The sequence below is a fragment of the Ruditapes philippinarum genome, unplaced genomic scaffold (genome assembly GCF_026571515.1).
Source record: "Ruditapes philippinarum isolate M1 unplaced genomic scaffold, ASM2657151v2 ctg4258_1_1_1_1, whole genome shotgun sequence".
Lineage (NCBI taxonomy): Eukaryota > Metazoa > Mollusca > Bivalvia > Venerida > Veneridae > Ruditapes > Ruditapes philippinarum.
Window position 1 is genome coordinate 38,329 of NW_026853311.1, and position 26,849 is coordinate 65,177.

Genomic DNA, 26,849 nt, shown 5'->3' on the forward strand with positions numbered 1-26,849 from the left:
TAAATAAGTTTCAAAGAATGTTTTTTTATATTGAGAATTGAATCAGGACTGACAAAAGACGTGCAGACAAAAACAAAAAGATGTTAACAATGCGAAAGCGGAGATTGTGTATAAATATGATGACATTTTAAACGCTAAAAATATACAATGACTCACCTTTTTATAGAATTAGTATTGTTTTTATGCATAAAACTTTAACAGTACATTTACGTTACATCAGCGTACTTTTAAAGTGTTCTAAAATTCGTGCATGCGCACAAAAAGTACTTTACCTCTTAAAATGAAATAATGTACGATACGACTTTTGTCCGCTTTAACAATATACGGAAATTGTGGCGCCACACTATTAAACTAATAGTGATGAGTGCGAGATTTGCTTGGGTCACAACCATGCAATGACACCAGCACTTGTTAGTTTTACCCTTGCCGGAAATTTCATCTGGCATGGGGGGTGCCAGATGAGTCGCGTTAAAATGACGTCGTTTTAGAAGGGAAATATGTGCTTAGGATGACGTCATTTCGCCGTTGTTATTTAAGTTGTAAGTTCATACGCTATTGTAAGAAAATATTTATGGATGAAATGACTTTAATTTCCATGAACATATATCATATTGAGGTAAACCATTTTAAATATGAAATAATATGGCTGAATATGCAAGAAAAAATATTTTTCATTTGTTTGCGGTTCGGATCGGAATATCCGTCCCTCGGGAACCCGCCCATGGGCGGTAACTCGGCAAGCCTCGTTTCCGCCCAAAGGGCGGGTCCCCTCGGGACGGATATTTCGGTCCGAACCGCAACTTATGACAGATATTATTATTCCAGGGAGCGAACTCAAAAGCGAGTGATATAAGTTACAATATATTTTAACAATCGAATTTAAACATAATAAATACTCAAGAGAGTACATAACGTAAGTTTTCGTCAAAACTCATCTAAAACATTTAAAACGAAAGATTTATTTTCAAGCAAGGGGACTGTGCGTAGCCTAGTGTGACTTCGAGTGTAACTGTCAAGTTACAGACATGTTTCCATGTACAGTATTAATTGTAAACATTTTGACAGATTTTATGGCCCGATTATAACGGAAATAAGAAAATATAACCAAACAGTTGATATATAGCGTTATAGTGTCTAAAGACCGTGGCCGAGTCGTTAAGGTCGTTGACTTCAAAACACTTGCCCCTCGTCGCTATGAGTTCGAATCCCGACAGGGACCTTTTATTACTTCATGTGAGGAAGCTATAATGCTAGCTTACGGGACGTCGGTGATTCTACTCAGGTAATCGTTTCGTGCCTGAAATAATGTACGGAAGGGCACCTGAGGTCTTCCTCCACAAGTAAAGCTTGAATGTCAATATATGACCTAGACTGTGTTGTAACGACGAAACCCCCCCCCCAAAAAAAAATATATATATATATATATAAAGTATTTTTGATACTGGATTATTGTGGCGAGAAATAATCATTTTTTCCGTATATATGCAGCGAAATTAAGCGGAAATTCAAATGCAATAATTAAAGTTGTCTCCCTTTTCTACATTTTCTGAGGGTAAAAGGCCAACTCGGCCCTAAACCTAAACTATTTAATAAAGTGTCACCAAATTGGATTATACTCCCGTCTGTGATTTAGCGACAACTGTCACAGTAAGAGAAGAATTTGCAGCCCGACCGGGACTCAAGTTCAGAACCATCGAAATGCTGTACCGAGGCTGTACCGATGCTTACAAATTAACCCCCATAAGTAAACAGTTTTTCACCGTGACATACACTCCCGCCAATCTAATTTAAATCAGGTTGCTACTCATGGTTAAGCTACTCATGGTTAAGAACATGTTGTTAGCCGTTTAGTTCAACAGACCGGAACCATTTGAGCATTGTTATGGTAAAACTATTCAGGGATCATTCCTGTAAAGTTTCATCAAAATCTATCCGAAAGTAAAGGAGGAGATATGGTTTAAAGTTGTTGCTTTTTCCTCTACTTTTAGCTCTGGCAGTCATTGAATTCAGCACACCGCTACAATTTTAGCAGCTCCAGTATAAAACAGCCCAATGATCTTTTCTATAGTTTTGTTTAATACTGTGTTTCTTTTTCCTATTTTTAGCTCTGGCGGCCATCTTGTTCAGCGAGCATTTTTGAAGGTGACTATCCAATGATCATTCCTGTATAGTTTCATAACTATTGGTGTAGGTCTCAACCCGGTACGGAATTAGACCGGACCCGTTGTAGTCTAGAAAGTTGTTCTTTTAAATTTTAAAGTGGTGCAATTTAAGTAATCTCTAGCTTAATTGGTCATAATTAAATTGTATTTATTTAATCTGTGTAGTATTTTGTGTTATATGGTGACTTTAAAAGTTTTATTTGTGTGTGTATCCTGTAGGACCTTAATTTGTAGGCGGAAGAATATTAAAGATGTATTACCCACCACTTGTCCGGAGTTCTTAAGTGGTGAATTTAAACAGCGTTCCAACAGAATGAAGATTTCTGAAATAATTACATGGCTAACACATTATAATTATTTCGGGCATCATTTTACTTAGATTGTGTTGATGTTTAAAGTTGAAGACTGTATATAATGCAACAAGAACAGTGGAATCAAGAATTAAGCCTAAAATGCGACTGATTTACTATAGAATAGAGTACGAATTTTCACTTTGCCAATACCTGTAGGGATTAAGAAGATGTTATTATAGTAAAAATGATAACGCCGGACGACAAACCAGACTGCAAACACAGGGTTATCACACTGTTTCACCTTACAGACTGAACATGCAGTAGAAGTAATGGACCACTTAACATGCAAGCCGGGTTACAAAAAAAAATAAGCTGTGAAAAATACGTCGAACTAATCCTACATTCGATACATTCCAAAGCCGTGAAAAAGCCTTAGTTAGTCCAATATATTATGAACAAAACAATACAATTTTTGATAATCATTTATTTCCAATTTTCTTTTCCATGTAACAATTGTTAAACACAATAAACAAAAGAAATATATACAATGATTTTTTTTATTTCAGACTTTCTGCAGAAGTCATTTGCTTATATACGATATACATGATCAGGTAAAAACCAAACAGTTTAGAAAATATCATATGCTCTGTAAGAGCTAAATTTCATATAACAAATGAAATTCATTGAATTGATATTCCCTGTCGAATGAGATATATTATTTGATTAATATTTCGTTGTATTATATATTTACATGTACCTTTTTGTTATATTTATAATTTTGCTTTATGAACTGTATTTCTAAACTTAGAAAGTGCCATAATTCAACAACACATCTGTAGAATTTGATGACATTTAGTAAACACTATATGGCCTCATTAATATTTACATTTGTGTCAATTTTGTTTAAAAAGAATCAACATATTTGGTTCTTTTTGAAAAAAAAAGTTAAAAATAGGCCCTTAACTAAAACTTCGATAGATATTATTATGAATGACTTTTCATTTTGAAAAAAGAATCTATACAAAATTAAAGTCCAGCTTATTAGCATCCTTAAAATGCCTCTTTTAAAGAAACTAACAGTTATTACTCAGAAAAATAAACACGATATATGTGATGATCAGTATCTCTAAACTAGTTTATTCATTAATGCTAAGTTTCATTACAATCTAACATTGATCAGTAAATTGTTGATAAAAATTATATTTTAAATGCACTTCCTTAGTAATAAATTGTTTGTTTGATTATTTGGGGTTTACATCACATCGACACAGTAAAGGTCAGCTTTAGTGGTAGAGGCTGACCTCAGGTGCCCTTCCGTGCATTATTTCAGGCAGAACGGGTACCTGAGTAGAACTACCGACGTTCCGTAAGCTTGCTGGATAGCTTCCTCACATTAAAGAATCCAAAGTTTCTGTCGGATTCAAACCCACAGCGATGAGGGGCAAGTGACTTGAGTAATAAACGGCCACAACAGAATACTCATTAGTAAATTTGATGCCTTTTCTAAATATATACATTCTTTCTTAAATATTTAATACATTATAAACGAACGTCCAGTACCATTTTCGTTTGATTTTTAATCATGATTTAGATAATGAAATCCTAAAATAGTTCAAGGTTTCTATACTCTCTGAATATAAGCAGTAAACTACATGTACATGTATATACATGTTAAACATGTACCCTTAAAAGTAAATATAAAAAACACACAAGGAAAACACCTCAAATATATTCAAGCGAAGATTACATGCAAAAATGCCGCAATGAACTAAAGGATAAAGAAAACATTGGAGACAAAAATCTGTTTTTACATGAATCTACATCCTCAAAATTAACCAAAAAACTTTTCATAGTCGGTTTTTATCTTCGTTGTAAAAATGTTAATTTAGTCACCATTTTATTTCTTCCCATTTCCAATAGCTTGTATAATAAGATTCTTATCAAAGCCAGGTTTTGATGGGCCGTATTCTATAGCAGGCCCAAATGTAAAAGGTTTAACGTAAGTTATGTCGACTTTTTGTATTTCGGGTACAATTTTTTGGCGATCTGAAATAAATAATATCAATATATTTGTCTATGTATGATCTTATATAAGATGTCATTCACGGTTATTGACTTTTTAAGTGAAGTCTTTATGAAATAACTAGGAATATAAGATTCTTTTATCGCCATAGTATGGTTAAGCAATTAAGCCAGAAAACGCCCGAATTGCTCATGTCATCGTTTTCAAGCGCTTTGCTAACAACGTAACATTTGAATTACAATGAAGTGATGACGAGTTTGGTTTATAAGTTGACTAATAAGACATCGATCACCGTACTTGATAGTGTCAGATGCGATGTCTTGCTTGATTGAGTAGGAATCTATAAGTTGTTAGACAAAGCCTCTAATACATTCCTGGAACCAACCAATGAGTAAAGTGTCTTGCTCTCTTACTCAAGGCGACAACGGCTTTCCCTTGATTTGGTTTGAACCCACACGACCACCAATCCTTAGATTAATATTCCGACTCGATAACCACTTGGAGAAGCCAGTCTTTAAGAAATGATAAATGTTTTACCTGAGCTTAAAGTAGAGAATTGTGCCCATTACAGCTAAAGTTGCAACAACAAGAACGCAACATGACACAATCACCACTGTAAATAGAGATGAAATAACAAGTTATTACAATAACGTCATTGGAGTAGACAACATAATGTATTAAAATTGTGCAAAATGTACTTTAACATATATCGTAGACGCGGTTATTTAAAGCGGTCGTTTAACGGATACTAAAACGCGGGCATATAACAGATACCGTAGACATCTAAGGCTACAAAACTGGTAAACGAGTTATTAACTACTTTAAAGTATCTAACTACTTCAAAAAGCAATTCCGGTATAAGAATATTTGAAAATCTAGTCTAGCATTCAGAAACTGGTAAAAATGGTCAATTCTCCAATTACTTAAAAATCTTGAACCAAAGTACTTTAAAACCTATGGCGATGATGTTGCAGGTTACCCTCCTGATTACGGCAGGAAGCATCTTTGAATAGAGCCCAGTTCATTCAACGCATCGTTCCTGTGCAGGCAGTCAATCAGTTTATCACTACTAGCTGCCTTCTTTCTCGCAAGGAAATGATAACTTCTGTACATGCCAGAGCAGAGGTACAGTGAAAGCATTCCATGATCAATCACAGCGAAAGTGACGGAATCGAGCTCGGATCGCTTGAATTTTTATCTATTGAGGTGACCGTCCTGGTTTGTTTTTTTAAACCTTGTCTTATATCAAATACTTGAAAACCGAGTTTAGTACCCAATTACTTGAAGTTCTAGTCTTACATCCAAATACATGAAAATCTAGTCTAGCATCCACTTACATGAATATGTAATCAAGTATTGATTTATTTTAAATTCCACATTTTACTAAAATTACGTAAACATCTAGTCTTGTGCTACATAAGTTATAGGATATTTTTTTATAGGATAATTATTGTCGGTACATTATTAAAGTAATCAATGTATCTTAAAATGATTAAGATTTCTTAAGAAAAATCTTTATTTACCTAATATGCGATTATCTAATCCGGACGAAACTGAAAAGATAAAAAACCTGTTTTTAAAAAACTAAAATGCATTTTTCTTTTACTTTAAGCAGCATGGTGAATAAGTATCATACATTTAACACACATTTCAACGTTCTCGCAACTACAACATTACTTTTAAACATATTGATTCTAAAAAATGAATGTAAAATACTTACAGAAATACCTCACCGTTGTCATAACTTAAAACAAACTTTAAATGATATATTTTCATAATATGTAAATAAGTGATAATGGGTTTGGTGCTGACATGCGCTATAAGAACTTACTTTGACAGGAACGACCGTCATTATCCAGATCAAAACCATATTTACATCCGCATGTAAACGATCCTTGATTATTTGAGCATGTCTGCTCGCAAGTTGACGTACCAATTAAGCATTCGTCTATATCTGAAGAAGGGCAACTTATCATTTCTTTTTCAATCCATCAATAGTTTATGTAGGTAAATTACGCTATAAAAACTACATGTATTAAACAATCCCTTTTTATACTTAAGTGATGATTGAAAAACGGGTGAAGAATCCTGATAATTTCGGATTATTTTCTTTTTTTATATCATTAGTGGTATTACATTCATATCTTTGACTGAGAGATGTTTCTCGACCTTAAACACAACCTACTAGATGACAAACAAAGATTTTTAAAATATGACCGTTATCAAGTTAAAAAAACAACAATTATTTAGTAAGTCAAAAGTTATTCATAAAAGAACGAAATGCCATAAAAAGTTACCATAACAATTCCTGCGATCTTCGTCGAGTCTGTAACCATGGAAACAATTACATATATAAGACCCAACAAAGTTTTCACAAATATGTTCACATCCGCCATTCTCCGTTTGACATTCATCGTCATCTAAAACATATTCGAACAAATGAAGATCATTTCATACATCCTCTCGAATATCTAAAATACATTCTTAAATATCTATTTTACAGTAAATAAAGGAATGTTCTATGCAACTACAATAGGCTGAAACATGTTACAATAACCATAACAATTATACATATACACGTAGAAGACAAGTAAATGACAACATGGAACATTCAAATTTAAAAATGCAAATGTGTATGCAAAATAATGAAATAAATGAATAAATACAAAACTTATTATGTCAGAATGTTATCAAACATATACAAGTTATACAATTCTTGTCATTGTTTTTGATATCAATTAATGCTTAAGTGTCGAACCCCTCCCCATCTTCTAAAAAAGTGTAAAAAGAGCATCCATTTTAATGTTAATATATTTATCGAAAGCGTGTGTGAAATTAAAATAATTCCAACTGGCCGAATATTGAATGCAGATTTATACAATGTGTAGAGGAAAGCCTCCCATATACCATCTGTATTTAGTTACAAGCAAGCAATTTGGTAAAATATACCGATGCAAATTTGAGGGCTTTTATTTGCGTCATATAAAATTTGTCTATTATTTGCAGCTTTTCATCAATCTATATTAATAATGATGTTATTATGTAAACCGTTAAATTTATAGAAATTACCGTATGTAACGACTTGAAGATAGGCGTTTGCTGACGTTAGATTAGCAACAACGTTTCCAACCTCACACCTATAAACGCCGCTGTCGTTCACTGTCACATTATTAATCACCAATTGCATCTCTGTTTCATTTGGTAATAGGTTGTCTTCCATAAACCATTTTATATTAGGAAACGGGGATCCGGTAACATTGCATGTTATGTACACATCTGTCCCAATCAGTACCGTTTGATTTTTCAACTCCGTTAGAAATATAGGTGCTTCTGAGCAGAATGGATTAGTTTCGTTGATAAATGTTATGCTTGACATGACACTGTCCATTGCAGCTGCTAATTCTTCAATCAATGACGACTGGTTTTGGAATAATTCTATTAAAATGTATTCTAAATCAAGAATGGCTTTTCGAATGTTGTCTACATTTGGAATATCTTCATCTTCAAATGAAGTATATAATTCGGAAATGGCATATAGGACGCAGTCTTTGAATCCATTACATTGTGAAGCATTGAAATACTCGCTTGAAATGTTTGACATTTCATCCAACCAAATTTCTAGAAAATTTATTGACTCTATTGACTTTTTTTCTGCATTCATTGACTCCATTGCCATTGAAGCTGACGAATTTATTTCCCTGAGAAGCGGATCATCAGCAAGGGCAGCTTTTGATTCATTTAATGCTCTATTCAAGTCATCTTCTGTCATGTTATAATCTCGTTCTGCATATTCTTTACTTATTCCTGCATTATCTAATGTCATATTTTCCGCAAGGCCTTCGATTGTAAACTGTTGAAGCTGATCGTTAAGAATGGCTAATTCATCCATGTACTTTCTGGATTCATTCACAACTTCATTCAATGATCCTAACGCATCGTTCATAAATTTCATTACATGAGTGGTCGTTTTACATTTTTCTTTGAAAATTATTGACCTACTTTCATAATCAGTATTACTATGATTATTAAATCCAAGAATTTCATCAACAATATCTATGAATTCATTGCTTTCATTTGAAAACTGATAGGTACCGTTGTCAAAATTAGCTTCTCTGATTTTTCTAATATATGCGTGCATTTTAGCAGACGCTTTAAATTCTAGCTCTCTACGTCTTCTTCCGATACCACCAATCAATTTACTTAGCATGTCAATTGTTGCTCTTGCCGCATTCCATAAACTTTGCACTATATTTTTAAAGTTTATTCTTATTGTGATAGTTTTCCAACCTAATCGGAAAGCATTTACGTCGCAAAAAATATCAAATACCGGTAGGTCATGGGTCGACAATTCCACATTGAAGCCACAATTTCTGACGTCAAGCAAATTTTTCAGTCCAAAATCTATTACAAACTCGAGAATTTTAGCAGCAACACCGATAGCGACTTTAACTCCCTCAAGAACTGCCTTTGCTGCTTCAAGAACACCTTTTGAAAATTCTAATCCTAATTTGGCAACATCAAGCAAACCAACAGCAACATCCAACACGACACGTGACTTATCAACAACAAACTGGGCTACTGATACCGCTGCTTTTGCTACATCAAATGCAAGCATAGGAACTCTTACAAATATCTTGGCTGCCTCCAAAGCTAAATAAGCAGCTCCTCGTATTATTCTGCACGCCAAGTTTGCAGCAACACATATTGGATCTGGAACTTTAATCATGCAGCTTGTAAATCTACAGCACGGATATGGAATCTTAACCCATCCAACCTTTTTTCGGCAAATTCTACATTTTACTCCTGGTATACAAAACTTTCTACAAGATCGAATTTTACAAAGATTATCGACCTTCCTCTGAGCAGCACTGAGTTTCCTTAATGCTTCTTCAAATGGTCTCTTGGCATCATCTAGCTTGTCCTTTGCTCTTTCTAGTGCGGCAACAGCTCTATCAAATTTTTCATTTGCACCTTTTACAATTGATTTCTTTTCTTCAAGCCAGTCTTGAGCTTTTGAAAGTCCTCCTTGTGCAGCTTTGAGGCCTTCTTGTGCTTGGCTTAAGCGTTTTGTCGCCATATCTGCAATCTTGTTAACTACTTTTTTCAAGGCATCTAAATAACTGTCTTGAAATGATTCGCTTCTGGTCTGAATTTGACGCCTTTTTCTGCTTTTTGCTAGAAAACGACCACTTACTTTGTATACAATGTGATGCCACTCTGATTTCATTTCTGCAGAAATATCTAACTGTGCCAAGAAAATGTCCCAAACATTACCTTCCATATAGAGATATAATCCTTTATTGGTGATAAATAGGTCAGTTGTTGCTTTCATTCCTAAAAACTGAGCATATGTCTCAAGTTGTAGAGCAAATTTATCTTTATCTGCTGACAAAGCGCCACCTATGCCGGCACCAAGATGAATTTTTATGAATACATGAAAAGCAAATTCACGTGATGCCCTTCCTATTAATCTTACAGCTTTTTTGCCTTCAAAATGTTTACTGATAGCTTCAAAACGACTACATTTAAAAAGATGCTCGACAGAATCAACAAATTCTAAATCGAATTCTCCTAATTTAAGACCAAGAAATTGAACATTAGTCGTGTACTTCAACCCGAAACCTGTATATCCGGATTCTTTCGTGTTCTTTATGACCAAAGAATTTGTCACTTTTTCCATGGCATTCTTAAGATTAGTTTTTACAAAATCTATTTCATCTTTTATGATATTTGTAAAATTTTTGAAAGCATTTTGAGCGATAAATTCTGTATCGTCAAAGAATAATTTAATCCTATGTTCCACCTTTTGGTATTCTTGCCATAGCTGTTCAACAAGACGTTTCTTTGCTTTCCAGTCGCCTGATAGAATGTCATCTAATAAATCATTTACAAGTATTTTCATAGTTTCAAAGTTTACTTCAATATCATGTGCAAGCACCAATGTGGTGTTCCTAAATATTATGCCTAAACTTTGAAGTTCTGTTCTGAAACGGACTATAAGACGATCTAATATATCTGTGAAGTTAAGGATATCTTCTTTAATATTGATGTCAACAATCGCTTGTGGGGACTCGTATGTAACGAATCCATAGGCTTCGTGAATATTGGCTACACCCCATTCTGATAACAATGGAACATTCTTAAAAGGATTGATTTCGAGAAGGAAGGAAAAGAAGACTCCTGGAGGGTTGGCGTTTTCCCCACACCAAACTCGTTGAGGACCTATGGTAGAGAAATATATAGTTTAATGTTTGAATATTTTGAAACCGATATTAAACCTAGACTATAACAATGTAAATATTTGATTAAGCATCAAAATGATAAAACGATAAAAATGTTGCAAACGCGAAGTAAGAACCAATTATATTTACAAGTATGATACAACTTTAAATAAGTTTTTATTAAATCTTACGGGGCGTCCGTGGCCGAGTGGTTAAAGTCGTTGACTTCAAACCACTTACCCCTCACCCCTGTGGGTTCGAATCTCGACAGGGACTTTGGATTCTATCATGTGAGGAAGCTATCGAGCTAGGTAACGGAACGTCGGTGGTTCTACTCAGGTGCCTTTTCTTGCCTGAAATCATGCACGGAAGGGTACCTGAGGTCTTCCTCCACCAGTAAAGCTGGAACGTCGCGATATGACCTATACTGTGTCGATGTGACGTAAAACCCAATCAAAATAAACAAAAAAAAATCAATCTTAGTCTTCTCTCCGATGTCTTCCATAAATAATCTAGTATATTTAAGTAAAAAGCCGATGCCATCGGATTTAGTTTTGTATTTATAGATTTTACGGTCATTAACCGTTACCTTAAGCTAATTTTCCGAAAGAATTTGAATTCGTTTACTTTGTAACGTGTTTATGCAAACAAATACAAAAGACAAATCTGGAAATGAAGATCTGCCATACCGAGTAAACTTGGCCATTTGTGTTTGGCGCGTAGGTTTTACCGAAAATAACCGAATCAGTTCATACTTTTGGGCGCTGGTCACGAGCCGGCTCCGAGACCTGCTATAGGAATTAGTGTTTTAATTTTTATTTTACTTAACCGTAACATTTAGCACTGATAAGAAAGAAGTTTTACACGCTTAGTTTGGTATATATAGAAAACGAGTTTTTGACCTTGAAGCTTCGGTGAGGTGCGCGTTCTTCGTGATGCTATGAAAAATAAAACATTATGTGTGAACTATTCCGGGAAAATTGAAACAATTTTAAGACCCGCCAATCAAATAATATTTTGAGAAAATATATCCGTTTGTACCTATCATTGTTTTTTGTCAGTCGTCAAAGTAAATTTTCTCTCTGAATGGCGCTGATTATATGCTTAACTTTTGCGGTGATATTGAAAGGTATTTCCATGCAATGGTAATATCAAGATTCATAGTGAAATCATTCTATATTGTATAAAAAAGTAACCTTTACATTTAGAATGCGTCAAAATAATAATCAAATACTTACCACCAACTGATAGATACAGGTTCATTTCGGATGTTATAAGACTTTTTAAGGTAATAGAAAATTCTTTGCCAAAAACTTTAAATTTAATTGCAGGCGATGCTGATAAGGTCATACGTATATAGGTGCTCCATTCGTCCAGAAAAATGGATGTAAGCATCTGTGTGATAAAAACAACAAAAACATAATTGGACATTTATGTGGATAACCGTTGTTTTGCCACTAATTAAAATCGTTAAATATTTTATATGGAAGCTGTGTCAATTTCGGTAGGATCTTCAGCAACAATGTCACATTTAAGCACAAAATTTAACTTTTTCAGAAACAATATACATGTATGATAAATGTAAATTATTTGAATATTATTAGATTCTATAAGGAAGTTTGCGGTTGGTATGAAAACATAATTTTATTTTATAAAAAAAGTAAATGTACTAAAATTCAGAATAGCTCTTTCACGTTTTAGATGTTCTGATCATAAGTTAATGACTGAAGAAGGAACACTGAGAAATAGTGAAAGAAAGCAACGATTTTGTTTAAAATGCAAAATGAATATTGTATAAACTGAATCTCATTTCTACTTGCCTGTTTGAATTACACTGATTAACGAAAAGAATATTTACCAAAATACTACTGCTCTTGGCCAAATATACAAAAGTTTAAAAAGTTAAATAATAACTTGCGAAAGAATGTTATTATATGGAAATTGTCCTGATTTATTTCTTATTATGCAACTTAAGCTAGAAAAACAACTGTAAGCTTATGCAAGCTAATTAAAACCATTTCTTGTAATATTTTGATAGTATCTATTCGAAATTTGGGATATTATGAATGCAATATAACTTTTCTCGTATTGACATGATTTTTTTTGGCATTTGTTTATGTGTTTGTAAGTGTAAACGCCGTTATTGTTCACAGAAATAGACATTATGTTAATGCCTTAATAACATCTTGAATCTTGAAATATTTATAAGGTGATATTACTACTGGTAGATGCTATTTGTATAGACTAGACTGTCTCCTTCCTATTTATATATACTTTGATTTATAAAATCATGAAATCAGTATATCTAACTACTTCAAAACTAACTAATATACTTTTAACAGGGCTTAAAATGTGCATGTAATTTGAAGAAAATTAAATATCACTTTACTTACAATGTCTATATTTGGCATCCCAATGAAAATATCAGCACTTGCATTCACAAATAATTTGCTGTCATTTTTCAGAACGTCGGCCCCAATCCAAAAGTCTCCTCTTTGAAAGACTCTGAAATAATTATTGAGATGATTTTTCATATAAACGATAGCAAGCATAAACACAACAGTGTTTAAAAAAAAACGAGAAATTTCAGCACAGAGAGTAACTTTCCAATATGAAAATATTTGTCAAACGTTATAAAAGTGATTTTTATTGTAAAAGTTTGTTCATCCCAATTCCTAATATCCTTGCATTTCATGAACATTCAGTGCCTAAGTTTTGATACCATAACGAGAAGACGGGGTGGTGTATTAATGCTGTTGATATCGTAATTTATTTATCAAAATGGCATTGAGTGTTAAACAAGACCTGTCAGAAGGACAGCGCGCTCGACAATCTCAGTGCTTTATCAGAAAATGGTAAGTATAGAAGTTATGACAGATTTCATGAAAAACTTGAAAAATAAAAATCGTTCAAAGAATACTTACGGGTACTGAAACATTGCGTCACCGTTCCATAACTGAAGTTCAGTTGAATCTTTATGAACATTTATTCCATTAACTATTGAAATTCCAATACCTCGTGGATGTATCGTCAAGTCATCTTCTTTTTTCAGCAATTTGAACATATTTACAGTTTCGAGGATGCCTCTTGATTCTTCCGGTACCATGAAAAAGATACTGCCGCCGTTACTTTGACAAAGGTCCACGATGAAACAAAACTTTTGACCCGAGAGTATTTTTGGGACGTTTATCTTGTCTCCAAGAATTTCTAAAGAAAACGTTGAACCAAATCTAAACACGCTATAAAGATGGTCATCCAAAACAGGTGCCCCCTCACACCAACTGGTCTGTTCCATGTGTCTGCCATAAATTAAATCGCTCTTCAGGTCTTGGATAGCAAGAACGGATTCCCGCGTGTTTTCAAACTTGATCCAATTTGGTAAAGCCGGGAACAAGTTCAAAAGATACGTTTTTAAGAAGGAACCAGCTGATATAAATTCAAATATGTCCGATTCGACGAGTTCAAATGATTTACAGTCGGCAGGTGTATCTGAATTAGTGATGATATTACCTTCGCTAGAGTTGTGTTTTGTTCCGTAATTGAGAGAAAATTTACCAGATGAAATTGTAACTTCAAGTCCTTGTATTGACAATGGTAATGATAAATCATTCACCTTGATAAAAACAATACCCAAGGTGAAGGACGTTGAAATATCCGTTGTAAGGCTATACCATTCTGAAGTTGATGTAAGCTGGGTTCTATGATCTTTACCATCTGTGCAATGTGCTAGTGGCATTACAAAACAGGCCTTAGGTAATTTACCACCCGAAATTTTAAATCGTTCGAACACAGTGTCTCCGTCATCTGAAAAACAAACCAAAACATACTGGCATATTTAAGATTTTTATAACAGTAAAACAATGATATCATATTGAATATTTTTATGGCAAACATTGTTATTATTTAATTACAACGTCTAGTAACTGTTTTCGCAAAAGAAAATGAAAGACATGAATGAAAAATATACCTCCGAAGCACGAACGTCCGTCTGCTTGTAACTCGCGACCATCATAACATCCACAATGGTACGACCCGACAGTGTTTATACAAGCATCCTGACAACCCCCGTTATGAATTGAACATTCATTAACATCTATAAATAGAAAGATAATAAAAATATGTATTGTCATTTTAATTTCAACCTCGTAATTTGTTTGTGAGGATATATCAATTAATATTTAGAAATAATTACTCTGACATTTGAAAATATGTTTATCAACTTCCCCATTTATACGTGTTAAACATCTAATTATTGTCTTTTTTCTGGTAAAATTCGTTCATGTTATCACAATAAACATTATTTCTTATTTGATGTTTTCATATTCATAAATGCATAAATAAAGTACCATGTTCTGTAACATATGTGTATAATAAGAAAACCAGCAAACCTTGTTCGCAGTGCGTTGATGTAAAGCCTTCTGCGCAAATACAACTATATTTGTTCAAACTATCTCGGCATGTGCCGCCATTTTGGCAAATAATTCCTTTACAGTCGTTGATATCTATAAATATATAGGATAGTTTTAAATATATCTGTTGCTTATATCTGAATATATCGATGCCATAACTTTAACTTCGTTGTGTTGCTTTTGTTTTAGCTTGTAACTTATTTTATTTCGGCGGGTTTTTATGTCGCCAACAGCTTGTGTGTCTCACAACTTATGTGACTGTACTGTGAATAAATTGATACCGCTTAATCGGTCAAATGAAGTCCCCTCTTTAACGTTTGGAACTGATGCTTTGGATTCATTTCGAATCAACGGTAGCACAGTGTATATAGACTAATTAGCGTTAAATCCCACATAATTGCCAAATACAAAAATGTATTGTGTGGAATTTGTATCAGTACATGCTTTCTAGCTGTAATATCATGAAGGAAGAAAGAAAGCATAATACATACATATTTTTTTTTCGAGAAAACAACAACAGATTTTGTCTAATGTACATTATTTACGTACCTGTACATGTTTTTTGGTCAGCCTGCAACTCAAAACCAGAATTACAACTACATTTAAATGATCCTGGGGTGTTAACGCAATTCTGGGAACAGCCATCGACATTCTGTTTACATTCATCTACGTCTGAAATACAATATACGTATCACTATTTAGTCGTAAAATATATTTAATACATCAATGTAGATTAACATTACATTTCTATTAAAGTCTTTAAGTATGATAAATTGTAGTCTTTCGTTATTGCGTTTTTGCCCTATGTTAATGCACTTGCTTCTTTTACTCCCGATACCAAGATATCAGGGTACCCTCATCTTATATTTACACAATCAACGACTTGATTACGGAATGTTTATCCACCTTTCAAAAATTATTTTATTCGTTTATGCAAATTCGACAACTTTTCAGCAAATTAGACTTTCTTATAGTCAAGCGTTATTTATTGTTCAGAACAGAGTCAAACGTAAATAGCAAGTTCAGAACCGTAACTATTTCTATTTATATTCGCATATCACGACATTTTGTGGTGAAATACCTGAGCATGCGTGCCCGTCTGTTGCAAATACATAGCCTGAATTACATTCACATGTGTAGAAACCAGGCGTGTTCACACACACTTGTTCACATGACCCATTACTGGTACTGCACTCATCAACATCTGAAAATGAATAAAATACTAGAACAACCTTATAAAGAAACACATTCAAAGTTGTATTGAAGATTATTCATGAACTAGATAGATTAATTAATTTAAGTTTTGTTCTTCTCTTCTTAATTTGATCTAAACTTTAATCAAGAGAAATAAAGGTTTCTATAATTACCTTTGCAAGTTGTACCGTCTGCTGCAAGCACGTAGCCTTTCTCGCATGAACAGTGGAATGACCCGACATTATTTGTACAGTAAACTTGACAATGTGCCGTGCCGTCAGTGCATTCGTCGATGTCTGTTATAAATGAGATAGAAAAAAACGTACTTGTAAACTTACGCAAACTTTTAAATAGTCACGAAATCTGGCGAGATTTTGGGTTGGTATATGGCCGACTTCTTGATCAGCTGAAGTCGAGTTACCAACTCACATGTAGTCAATTTTGATATAATGAATAAAATTGTTCGCGTTGTAATACTTAGAAGAAGAAAAGGGAATGCATGCAAGTGTGATCTAATGCGGAGACATTAATTTCATCAGCGGAGGAACTTTTCAAAACGAGGCAATTTTTTATTTGAGAGTGTTCGAAAACTGTTAAAAGTCATTTCGGCATATTGACGTGAGTGAATATATAAAAGTTTTAATATGAATGAATAAAACTATTAATGTTCTAATTTTAGATGACATTTCACAGTCTTATATGTCATCGTGACTGATATATACTTGTGATTTTTGTTTTTAAAAAGTTGTTCCGGTTAGGTGGTTTCCTGCTTACATTTGTTAGTGCATGATGGAACGGGAAACAAGTCTAGGTTTCCGCTGCAATCGTGACAATTCGGGCGATTCCCTCATACTGCGGAATCAGACGAAGTGATATTACGGAAATCTAAGCTATTTTTTAGTTACTTCGGTAATCCCAGTTTGTTATAAATAGGATTTCTATTTTTACTTGATTCATCGATTGAAAGCGTAAGTAGAAGGAAGAAATAAATTATAAACGACAATGTTCAGTTTCAATTTGTTTTCAAGACGCAAAAGTTAGTTTCTTTTATGATTGATTTTTGTCTTTTTAGTTTCATACAATAGAGAATGGCTACTGTAGTAGTATTCCGTCTCCAAAGGACGGTCCTCTTTACCAAAAGATCGTGACCGAATCACACGAACATTGCTTAGGTCTATCACATTTGTTTGCGGTCGAGTTATATTCAGATTTTTAAACACAATGCTGACATGGAGTTAAAACTACAGTAAAACGTATTGGTGAGCATTTTAACACGATTTCGTTTATTGACATTCTGCTATTAAATTGCTGATGCATGATGGAGGATACGGAAGGGAGGTAACTGAACACAATCTTTCGTTTATTCAATGTTCCATGATGCACAAGCCAACAATGGATTGAAAGTCTAAAAAAGTTACCCACTTTCGTTTTCATCTGTTGTTAACTGTATCCTAATGCAAGGTAATGACGATTGGTCCCGGTTAAAGGTTAAAATGAAGTACAGTACAGTTTCAGAAAAACAGAATTTAGAAAGGACCATGATTGTTATGTCATCACTTAAGTTATTTGAAGCTTTAAATGTCGACTTTCAGTTCTAAAAGCTATTTTAATAAAATTTGCACATTAGAAGTTAATGATATATGTTCGTTAACTCCCGTGTGATATTCACGAATACTTCGTGATTACAAAAATAGTAAAGAAAGTTAGTCTCTCATGAAGACATACCCGTTGGTAAAACAACTGTTAAATTATTTAACAATTAAAATACATTACATGGATTAGCGGCACTGTACTTACCTGAGCACGATTTTCTGTTGATTGCGAGTTGGTACCCGGCCTTACATGAACACGTAAAGGAACCAACTGTGTTAGTACAAGTGTGTTCACAACCGGAAGTTCCTTTTGCGCAATCGTCAATATCTGGTAAAACAATAAATATGAAATATGACCTTCAAACTTCCTCGACGTTTTTTTTTTAAATGTTTGTATGTCGACAATGTTTGATAATATTCAGCTCTGTCTGGGGATATTTCAGAAGCAATTGGCAAAATCTTTGTTGAAAAGACAATTTATCAAAAAATATAATGTTCAAATATACTTATTTCAATTACTGCAGTACACATCAAATGATACAATGAATTTTACGATTTTACTGAAAGGTGATTCTTCACAAAAGCTTGACTGTTTCGAATTAACTACAGGCGTTACTAAGAAGATTAACGAAAATACTGGTCTTATGATCTAAGACAGGTCTTACTCGTTCACTTAGTACAAAGAACATCTGTGATGTAGCATTATAACAATATATTTTTACAGCTAAATTTGAAACGACAACCAACCTCGACATGATTTTCCATCTGATGATAATTCGAATCCATCTCTGCAGGAACATATGAAAGAGCCTTCCGAGTTTGCGCATGCGTGATTACAACCGGATGTTTTCTCTGCGCATTCATCAATATCTTGAAACATTCATATAATATCAATATCATAGATATTTTCGATAAAACTCAGCTTGATTATGATTTGTTTTTCAAAACCTGACATTTACTTTTTAATTTTAGTCGAGAGTTTTCGTTTTTGATTATATATTGAAGGATACTATCTTATCACATATTACTTAAAATAATGAAAAGTTCCTTTAGCAATATCGAGGTCTCTCGTGCATTACTTACCTATGCACGTATGCCTGTCTGGAAGCAGACGATAACCGGTGTTACAAGAGCACGTGAAAGATCCGTATGTGTTGCTGCATTTCTGGTTACATTTGTTCAGAGACAATGATGCACATTCATCGATATCTGAAATCACCATGTGCTATAAATATACGAGCTCTGATTGGTAAAAATCACCATGTGCTATAAATATACGAGCTCTGATTGGTAAAAATCACCGTGAGCTTTAAATATAAGAGCTCTGATTGGTAAAAATCACCGTGAGCTTTAAATATACAAGCTTTGATTGGTAAAAAGTACCATGAGATATAAATATAGATCTGATTGTTAAAATGCACCATGAGCTATAAATAGATATATGAGCTCTTATTGGTTAAATCATCATGATTGGAAAAACATCAGTCTTCTACTATCTTTAAAATTATTCAATACTTTTTGTTCAGGTGATGGTCATCAAACAATATCTTGTCCTTTTAGGCTTTATACATAGTATCCAATGTCCAATTATTGTAAACATTTTTATGTATGGAAGACGTCAAAACTGTTCCATTGGAACTAGACAAAAACGTTTTTTTTTTAAAAGGTATTAGTTCTGAAACAAATTATTTAAATGATAAAAGGAAGTTGAGAGGGTAATAAAGTAGGGAGATAGATTGTACGGACCCCGTACAGGTCACTATTCGTATCCTGCAAGAATATGACTTGTCAAAATGATACCAAAATATACATATTTTTGTTTGTTTGGTTCATTTTACGCCTTTTCCCAACAGTATTTCAGTCATATAGGCGGGTAGTTTCCTAACCATCGTTCATGGAGAGTTACACCAGTACTAGACTACCTTACTCCGCGCTAAACTTCCAAAGCATCTCCCGGGGATCGAACCCACGCCAGAGATAAGTTGATATCAAAATATACTATTTGTATGGAGATCTTCTGAAATGCATTCAGTCATGTCATTTGAAATTTTATTATAATCTTATTGTTCATATAACAGTTTATTGATGCAAATATGTTTATAGTCATGGCTTAAATACAAGATGGCCTTCGTTATGGCCACCATGGAAATCTACGTTGATTTAGCATTCTTGAAAAAAAATCTCTAGCAAAAAAATGCATAACAACTGCCACAATTGTCTTAAATGCATTGATGGTTATGATTCTATTGCACACTTATAAATTATACCTATTTCACATCTTGAACCTTTCCAAATGCTAGAACAACTGCATGTGAACGAGTTTGGGATATTGCTGCACGTGCCGCCATTTTTGCAAGGGGTACTGCTGCATGAATTCATATCTGCAAAAACAGAAGATGTGTCTGTACCACAATTCATATAGTATAAAAATAATTCCATCATGCGCAGAAGTTTAACAGTTTACAAACATAGTACAAAACAAGTTTCCTCTCAAATAATGCCCATTTGTAACTCCATCCAAGTGGAATGAGCGGGGATTCCGTTATTCTGTTACTCCCACAGGCGAAGAATATTCCATTCAAAGGCGTAACGGGCTACAAATAAGTTGTGTATATAACATTCATACATAGTTTTAAGGTAAATTAAGTTAACGTACCTTAAAAATAAGTAATTGAAATTTGTCTTTAAGCTTAAAGATAGAAAAATTTACTGTTTCACTTACATGAGCATATAGGAGGACTACCGGACCACTGAGCGTTGGATTGACAAACACGCCTCAATGTGCCGCCTGTATGTCCGTATCCAGAGTGGCACGTGTATGTAGCCACGCCCCCTTGTGAAGTACTGGTTACATTCAAACTTGTATGCGCAATGGTACCCGGCTGTCCACAATTGGCTGGAAAAAAAATGTGGTTTTATATTTGTTAAATCATTTTCAGTTATTAACAGTAGTTATTCACAATGGTGTAAACGTGTCGAAAATTCGTAAATACGCAATTGCTTTAATTAACCGCCATACTTTGCGAATACGAGAAAGTACAGACATTGAATTTTCGCCCTTCATGATGATCAGGCAGACAATTTTATACGTGGACGTCCCTAATTGTCATAGATAAACGTATCACGTGATCTGCTGAAGAAACTTTATCTGGAGCTGATGATAAATCATTGTCGACTCTAACTATTTATACAATGTACTAATAATTGCTTACACACTATCTCGTTTATTTAAACAGTTGAAAAATATTATCCATTTTAAGATATATTAGAGCAGTCAGACTTTCGGTCATATACAGCTAAAAGACATTGACTTTTATGAAACCAAGTAAAGTATTAGGCTTAGCCATAGAATTTAGTAACTTACTCAAGAAATATGTCACTTTGCCGATATATACATGTGTAATAACTGTTAACACTTACGTGGTGGTGGTGGAGGAGGTGGGGAATTTCTTCGAAAAATCCTGATAAACCTCTTCTTTCTAACTTTCTTTTCCTTGTGCTCGTAAATAAATTCCTTGTGGTTGCCTGAGTAGACAAAAATAAAAAAACAAACAATTAAACATGGTTTTCATAATGTTGCATTTAACCTAGTAAATCACTGTAAACCACCATTTTGAAGTTATTCAGATATGAAAAAACTGGCATTATAGTCTGAAAAATGAGTATTTATCGATAAGAGTGTATAATAACTAGTAAATAATAGGGGCGTATCGATCAAAAAATTAACTGACAACTTCTCTGAAAATTGTAAAGAAAATATCTTAAAGAAAAAAATCGCAAAAAGTGGTATGTATGAATATAAATACTAATGTGATATACGTATATGAGTGGCTAGCCTTTGTTAAACTATTTATTAAGTCTTTGACGTGAGATCTGAATCGAGCCATGATATTATTAAGATGCTGTCGTATAAACCTTCCTTTCAAAATGAACGCGAGACTGAGCCACTTATATAATCCAAAAACAGTCGTGATTTTACTGATAAATGAAAGTTAACTTTATACAGTATAGTATATATTCAGTATGTATTACTGACAAGAAAAAAAAAGATAAAATTGTTTTTTCGCCTCAAGATCTATGTCGTCGTTTCTAAGTCAAATATGCACGTAACTGTCTAAAAGTTACATGTATAGAACGTTACTATTTAAGCAAATCAGAACAAATAGTAAGATCTATTAATGCAGTTGCATAAAAATACTTAAATCAAAGCACAGGAGGAGCTGAATTTGTTTGGGTCTCAGAATGTCAGAAAGGTGAAGGTTGTGAGATTATAAACCAATTCGTTTTTGTATAGTGCCACCAATGCTTTCCATTGTTTAACTGTTGTAAATTGGCTATAAGACTAATTGCAACGCTGACAGTCAATTCAATATTTATTTGATTTAAAAAAATTTTAAAAAGAGTTGCCTCAACTGGGTTTTGAACTCCAGACCTCTCAATTCATAAGCCAGCGTGCAATCCCCTCGACCACGGTGAAGTTATATGTTAAGGCCTGAGGAAACCCATATTATTCTAAATTAAGGTTTGTAACTCTTATTATTTCGACGCTAAACCTGTTGTTTAACACAGATGTAAATAATCATGGCGCTTACTGTAAGCATGTATATCTATAAAGAATGAAACAATATAAGAAATGGTCGACCATTTGGGAACTACTTTGCTTGAAAATAAATGCGTCTGTCATTTGACAATCTTTACGCATTGATCTCCCCTGAATTTTTCGGCGTTTGTGTACATATAAAGGGAAGTAACCGCTTCAAGAAAGTGGACTACAATTAACAGCATTAGGCTCTGAAATTTCGCTACCATTATTTGTTTGGTCTATTCTTAATTAATTTAAAGTACACAAATGTTGAGATCCATTTAAACAAAATATATATATGTCACTTAGGATGGTCCCCTATGGTACCACTGTTCTTATTATTTCCAGCAAATTTTACACATAAAAAGTACTTGTATTTACTATTTTATTAAATTATGTTTAACTGTCGCATCTTGACTTTAAAATACATATATGTCATTCATGGAATAATTCAATGATTTAAATTAGAAACATGTATGGTCATTAAGTCATGTTTTGAATGGGAGCTTAAACGGAGAGCACTATGGTACAGTGGTATGTAAATTGATGGCCCATTTTAGAATCAGTAGAACTTTTTCAACAGAATATGACATCACTGCAGTTTCGGAAGACGACCTTTATTTGTCAGAACATGAAATTTTCAGTTTAACCGGTAAATATGGGATAAAATAAAAAAAAGTATTTCCAACACACTTGGGCAGCTTTGGATTTTCCTATCAATGACAGAAATTTATTTTAAATGAAAATATTTCAAACATTTTTTATCCAAATTCAAAAAAGCAGCACTTCCACTTTCACTTTAATGGTGGAAACATTCGATTGGTCGCGTTCAGTGAAAAGAAACACTTTTTCTGATTGCACCGGAATGGGAAAGGACGCGGTACCCGCGGGGAGTACTATATAACGAAGTTTTTGTTTACCAAAAAAAAAGATACTTAAATACCTACCCTACCCACACTGGAATGGGTCGTGGGTTGAGAAACAATGATAATATTAAGGTTGGGGTAGCATAGTAATCAAGAGACTACAAGTAGAGGTTTTGCTAAAGCATCAAGTCGCGTGATAGAAAAATGATTGTATTTCATTGTAACATAAATATAAGAAACTATCAGTTTTAATTATGCGCTATCAATAAAAATGTACTTATACATGTTTATGTATTTCGAAAACTAGTTGCGTGATCCTGACATATTAAATTGATCTAAAAGAAGATAATTAACATTACTTATTAATAATTGATATTCACTAGCAATACCATTTAAAAAAATACTATTTAGAGTATTTCATATCATAATGATTATTTTAGGAAAAATGAAAACGTGTTCATTTTTGATCATATACATCTATAAACTGCAATTTAAATATAAAATTTATTTAAACGCCATGTTTAACGTTTTTAAATTCAAGTTTGCTCACATTCTTCAGGAAAAGTCACTTTCGTGTTTTAGTCATGACCTTTGATCCTTTTTATCGTTAAATAAAGAGATCCCGGGAAAACCGGGATAGTATATACTTAGATATCAAATTGCCACTACCATATTGCTTTTATAAAACAAAGTAGGGATCGTATAAGTTAAACATACATTGTCAACCTACTATAGATGGTTATCAATTATGTTAAGTATATCTTATGATGATTTCTAAATAACAATATACATGAACATAAACTTAAGCCTATAAAGTGTTTCAAGAAATTTAAAACTTTTATTTTTCTATTTTGGCATACACGTATTGTGAATTCCCCATTTCAAATTTGGTAATAAATAGCTCTGAATGTTGAAATCAATATACCCGTCGGTTCGACAATTTTATATAAAAAAAAATCGTAACGCTTTACTGCCTTTCAATGCGACAAATACCAACACAAATGTAGTTTTTTAGTTTTCTACGATCCGAATACCTTTGGTAATCTACGCAATGGAAATCGATGGAATAAAACGATATCTACGATTACCAATATATATTTGAATATATGTGTCTCTCTAGCATCATAACTTTGAATTTTTTATCATGTTCTTGACCGAAGTTTACCCTTTACAAAAAAGGGGAATAGGTTTTGAATAAATATTTTTCCATGTGTACAAAAGAGTTTATATACCTTTGTGATGAAAATGAATATACTGTTCAATTAAAAATAACTGTAATTATTGATACAAAATTACTATGATTCGTCAGAGACATAGATAACAGAGAAAGGCAACTTTCTAGCCAGTTAAGATATCACCCGTGCTTGCTAAACTTAAAACTTGTAGCAAGTAATTGAAAGAGCATAGACACACGAGGCTATCTGATCTGTACGAGGGGCGTAGCCCCCGAGTATAAATCAGAATGCCGAGTGTTTTGATGTTCTTTCTCTTTTATATCATAGACAAAATAAAAACACGTTCCCTGATGTCACACTATGAAACCCCAGAAAAAAATAACCAATGAACGCGCATCTGAATACGATATTTCTATTGCTTTTCCTTTCTATGTCGTCATAATATGTAAACCCCAGACAAAATGAACCAATCAATGGGCATGCTCTGGAGTGCGGGTAACTAATACCTGCACCCCAGTTAACGCACTGTGCATGTATATGTATACGTTTTAACTCTGAAACTCTGACACATTTTCAACAGAAAGGTCCCCAAACTATGATACAATTAAACTATTCGCTTGGGTGCGAACTAACATTATCATTGAATGTTTTTTTTTTACAATTGATCTCGCTTTCGATCAGTACTTTTAAGTGCTTTGATTCAAATGGTGCTTGTATGATTATGTTTCAATAAAATTAAACATCTCTCATAGAACAATTCTTATTGTACATACACTTCTTTTCTACATTGCTTTTCACTTCTTTCCCATCCGGTCCGACCCATCGGCCTCCTATTGTACACTCTGCATGCTTGAGTAAACCACACACTTTGTGGATACAGATGGTTCCCTTGGCAACCAGTGTTCGAGACTCGCCTTTACAATCCAAAGGCACGTCTTCAGTGCAGCTGTCAATCTGCTTTAACTCACAAACATCACATTGTGTTTTCACTCCATTTATCTAAAATTGAAAATTAAAATAAATACAGATTCTTTTGAAATAATATTTACAATTATAGGAGTTGTCCCATTAATAATTTTCATCGCTAGTTCTTACCGACCTAAGACAAATAAAAATCATCTCTTCTTTAGTAAGTTTATTCATATCAATACCACAATTTCCAGATTTTTATATACAACTTCTGATGTCATTTATTGTTTAAAACAACTTGAAATTGTAAAAACTGCTTACACGTGTTAATGTAACTAAGTTTCTCTCACGCGCACACTTACACTACACACTCCCTCCGACTCGCTTATTCACTCACTTGCGCGCGCACTCACACACTCACACAGACTCTCTCACTCATTTTATTTTAACATTCCTTGTTGGTAGCCAGTCCTTTAAAAAACACAAAAATGTAACAAAATGTATGGCCCGTGCAATCATTCTATTAGAAGCAGAAAATATTTGCGTTTTTATTGACGTTTCATCAATGCTTCACAGATAAACTATACGGTTCATGACAAAACTAAAAAGTAAACTACCATACACATTCTCTATCGCTCACAATTTATATTAAACTTTATAGAAATATTTGAATATATATTTATATTCATACAAGAACACATCGCTTCCTCTTTTTCTTCGCCAATCAGAATGCGTGGTTCCAATTATGACAAAATATTAACAATTACGCACTTTGGCAATTCAAGTTATAGTGAAATATTTGAAATAGAACATAAACACATTTAAATATCTCTTCCCCTTTTTCCACCAATTAAAATGTGCGGCTCAAAAAAAGGTAATCAATAGATCTCTTATTAATACATTGAGTATATAGAAAATCGATTGGATAGCCGTTATAGAATTTTACTTCAATGCCGTGAAAGGCTTGGTCCGCCTGGGCTCCTTGCCATTGGTTCTTGTTGCTGGGTCATATGGGGGTTGCGTTCATTGAACGCCGCCTTTCCTTGTTGATCTTGTTTTTCATATTTTTTGGCAAGGTTTACAGTGGAAAAAATATCAACACTTCCTTAACTGGAAAACGATTTACATATACTTATTTAATACTTTACAAATTTAATAGAATGAAAAACGACACTGTTTTAATAAAGAATGGAAGTTTAAAATCGGCATTGTTTGTGTACTTTTCATTTAGCTCTGTGTATAAAGAATAGCTTGTTTTTAAAGTCTGTGATCTCCTCAAATACGTATTAGATTTTCTTTATCAACAAACAAGTTAATACTTTTAAGTAGAGTCAAACGTGCATTGTTAAAACGAAATCGGGGCTACGTATACTGTAATGAAAAAGAAAAGTCAAATCAAACTAAACAGATATGCAGACTTGTC

General features: G+C 33.5%; 1 protein-coding gene across 1 annotated transcript; it reads right to left on the minus strand.

Annotated features, from left to right (window-relative positions):
• Positions 1–2,922: 2,922 nt before the first annotated feature.
• LOC132736469 (uncharacterized) lies at positions 2,923–26,052 on the minus strand. Its single transcript, XM_060723612.1, has 23 exons — positions 26,044–26,052; positions 25,748–25,783; positions 25,291–25,516; positions 21,315–21,419; positions 20,617–20,790; positions 20,162–20,275; positions 18,978–19,103; positions 18,642–18,764; positions 18,100–18,222; positions 16,476–16,598; positions 16,190–16,312; positions 15,658–15,780; positions 15,088–15,201; positions 14,667–14,792; positions 13,624–14,503; positions 13,093–13,204; positions 11,938–12,094; positions 7,548–10,700; positions 6,776–6,898; positions 6,310–6,432; positions 6,002–6,031; positions 5,016–5,091; positions 2,923–4,501 (listed from the first exon to the last, which is right to left on the minus strand). Exons 1-23 carry the CDS (start codon positions 26,050–26,052, stop codon positions 4,450–4,452), a joined length of 6,351 nt encoding a protein of 2,116 aa, XP_060579595.1. The 3' UTR covers positions 2,923–4,449.
• Between the last annotated feature and the right edge of the window lie 797 nt (positions 26,053–26,849).

What these genes read in the sequence shown, in the direction of transcription:
- LOC132736469 (XM_060723612.1), bottom strand. An exon ending in AGGTTCAAGATGTGAAATAG is followed by an intron (nt 19,104 to 20,161) that starts GTATAATTTATA and finishes TGGTGATTTCAG; the next exon opens with ATATCGATGAATGTGCATCA. An exon ending in ATTAGATAATCGCATATTAG is followed by an intron (nt 5,092 to 6,001) that starts GTAAATAAAGAT and finishes CTCTATTTACAG; the next exon opens with TGGTGATTGTGTCATGTTGC.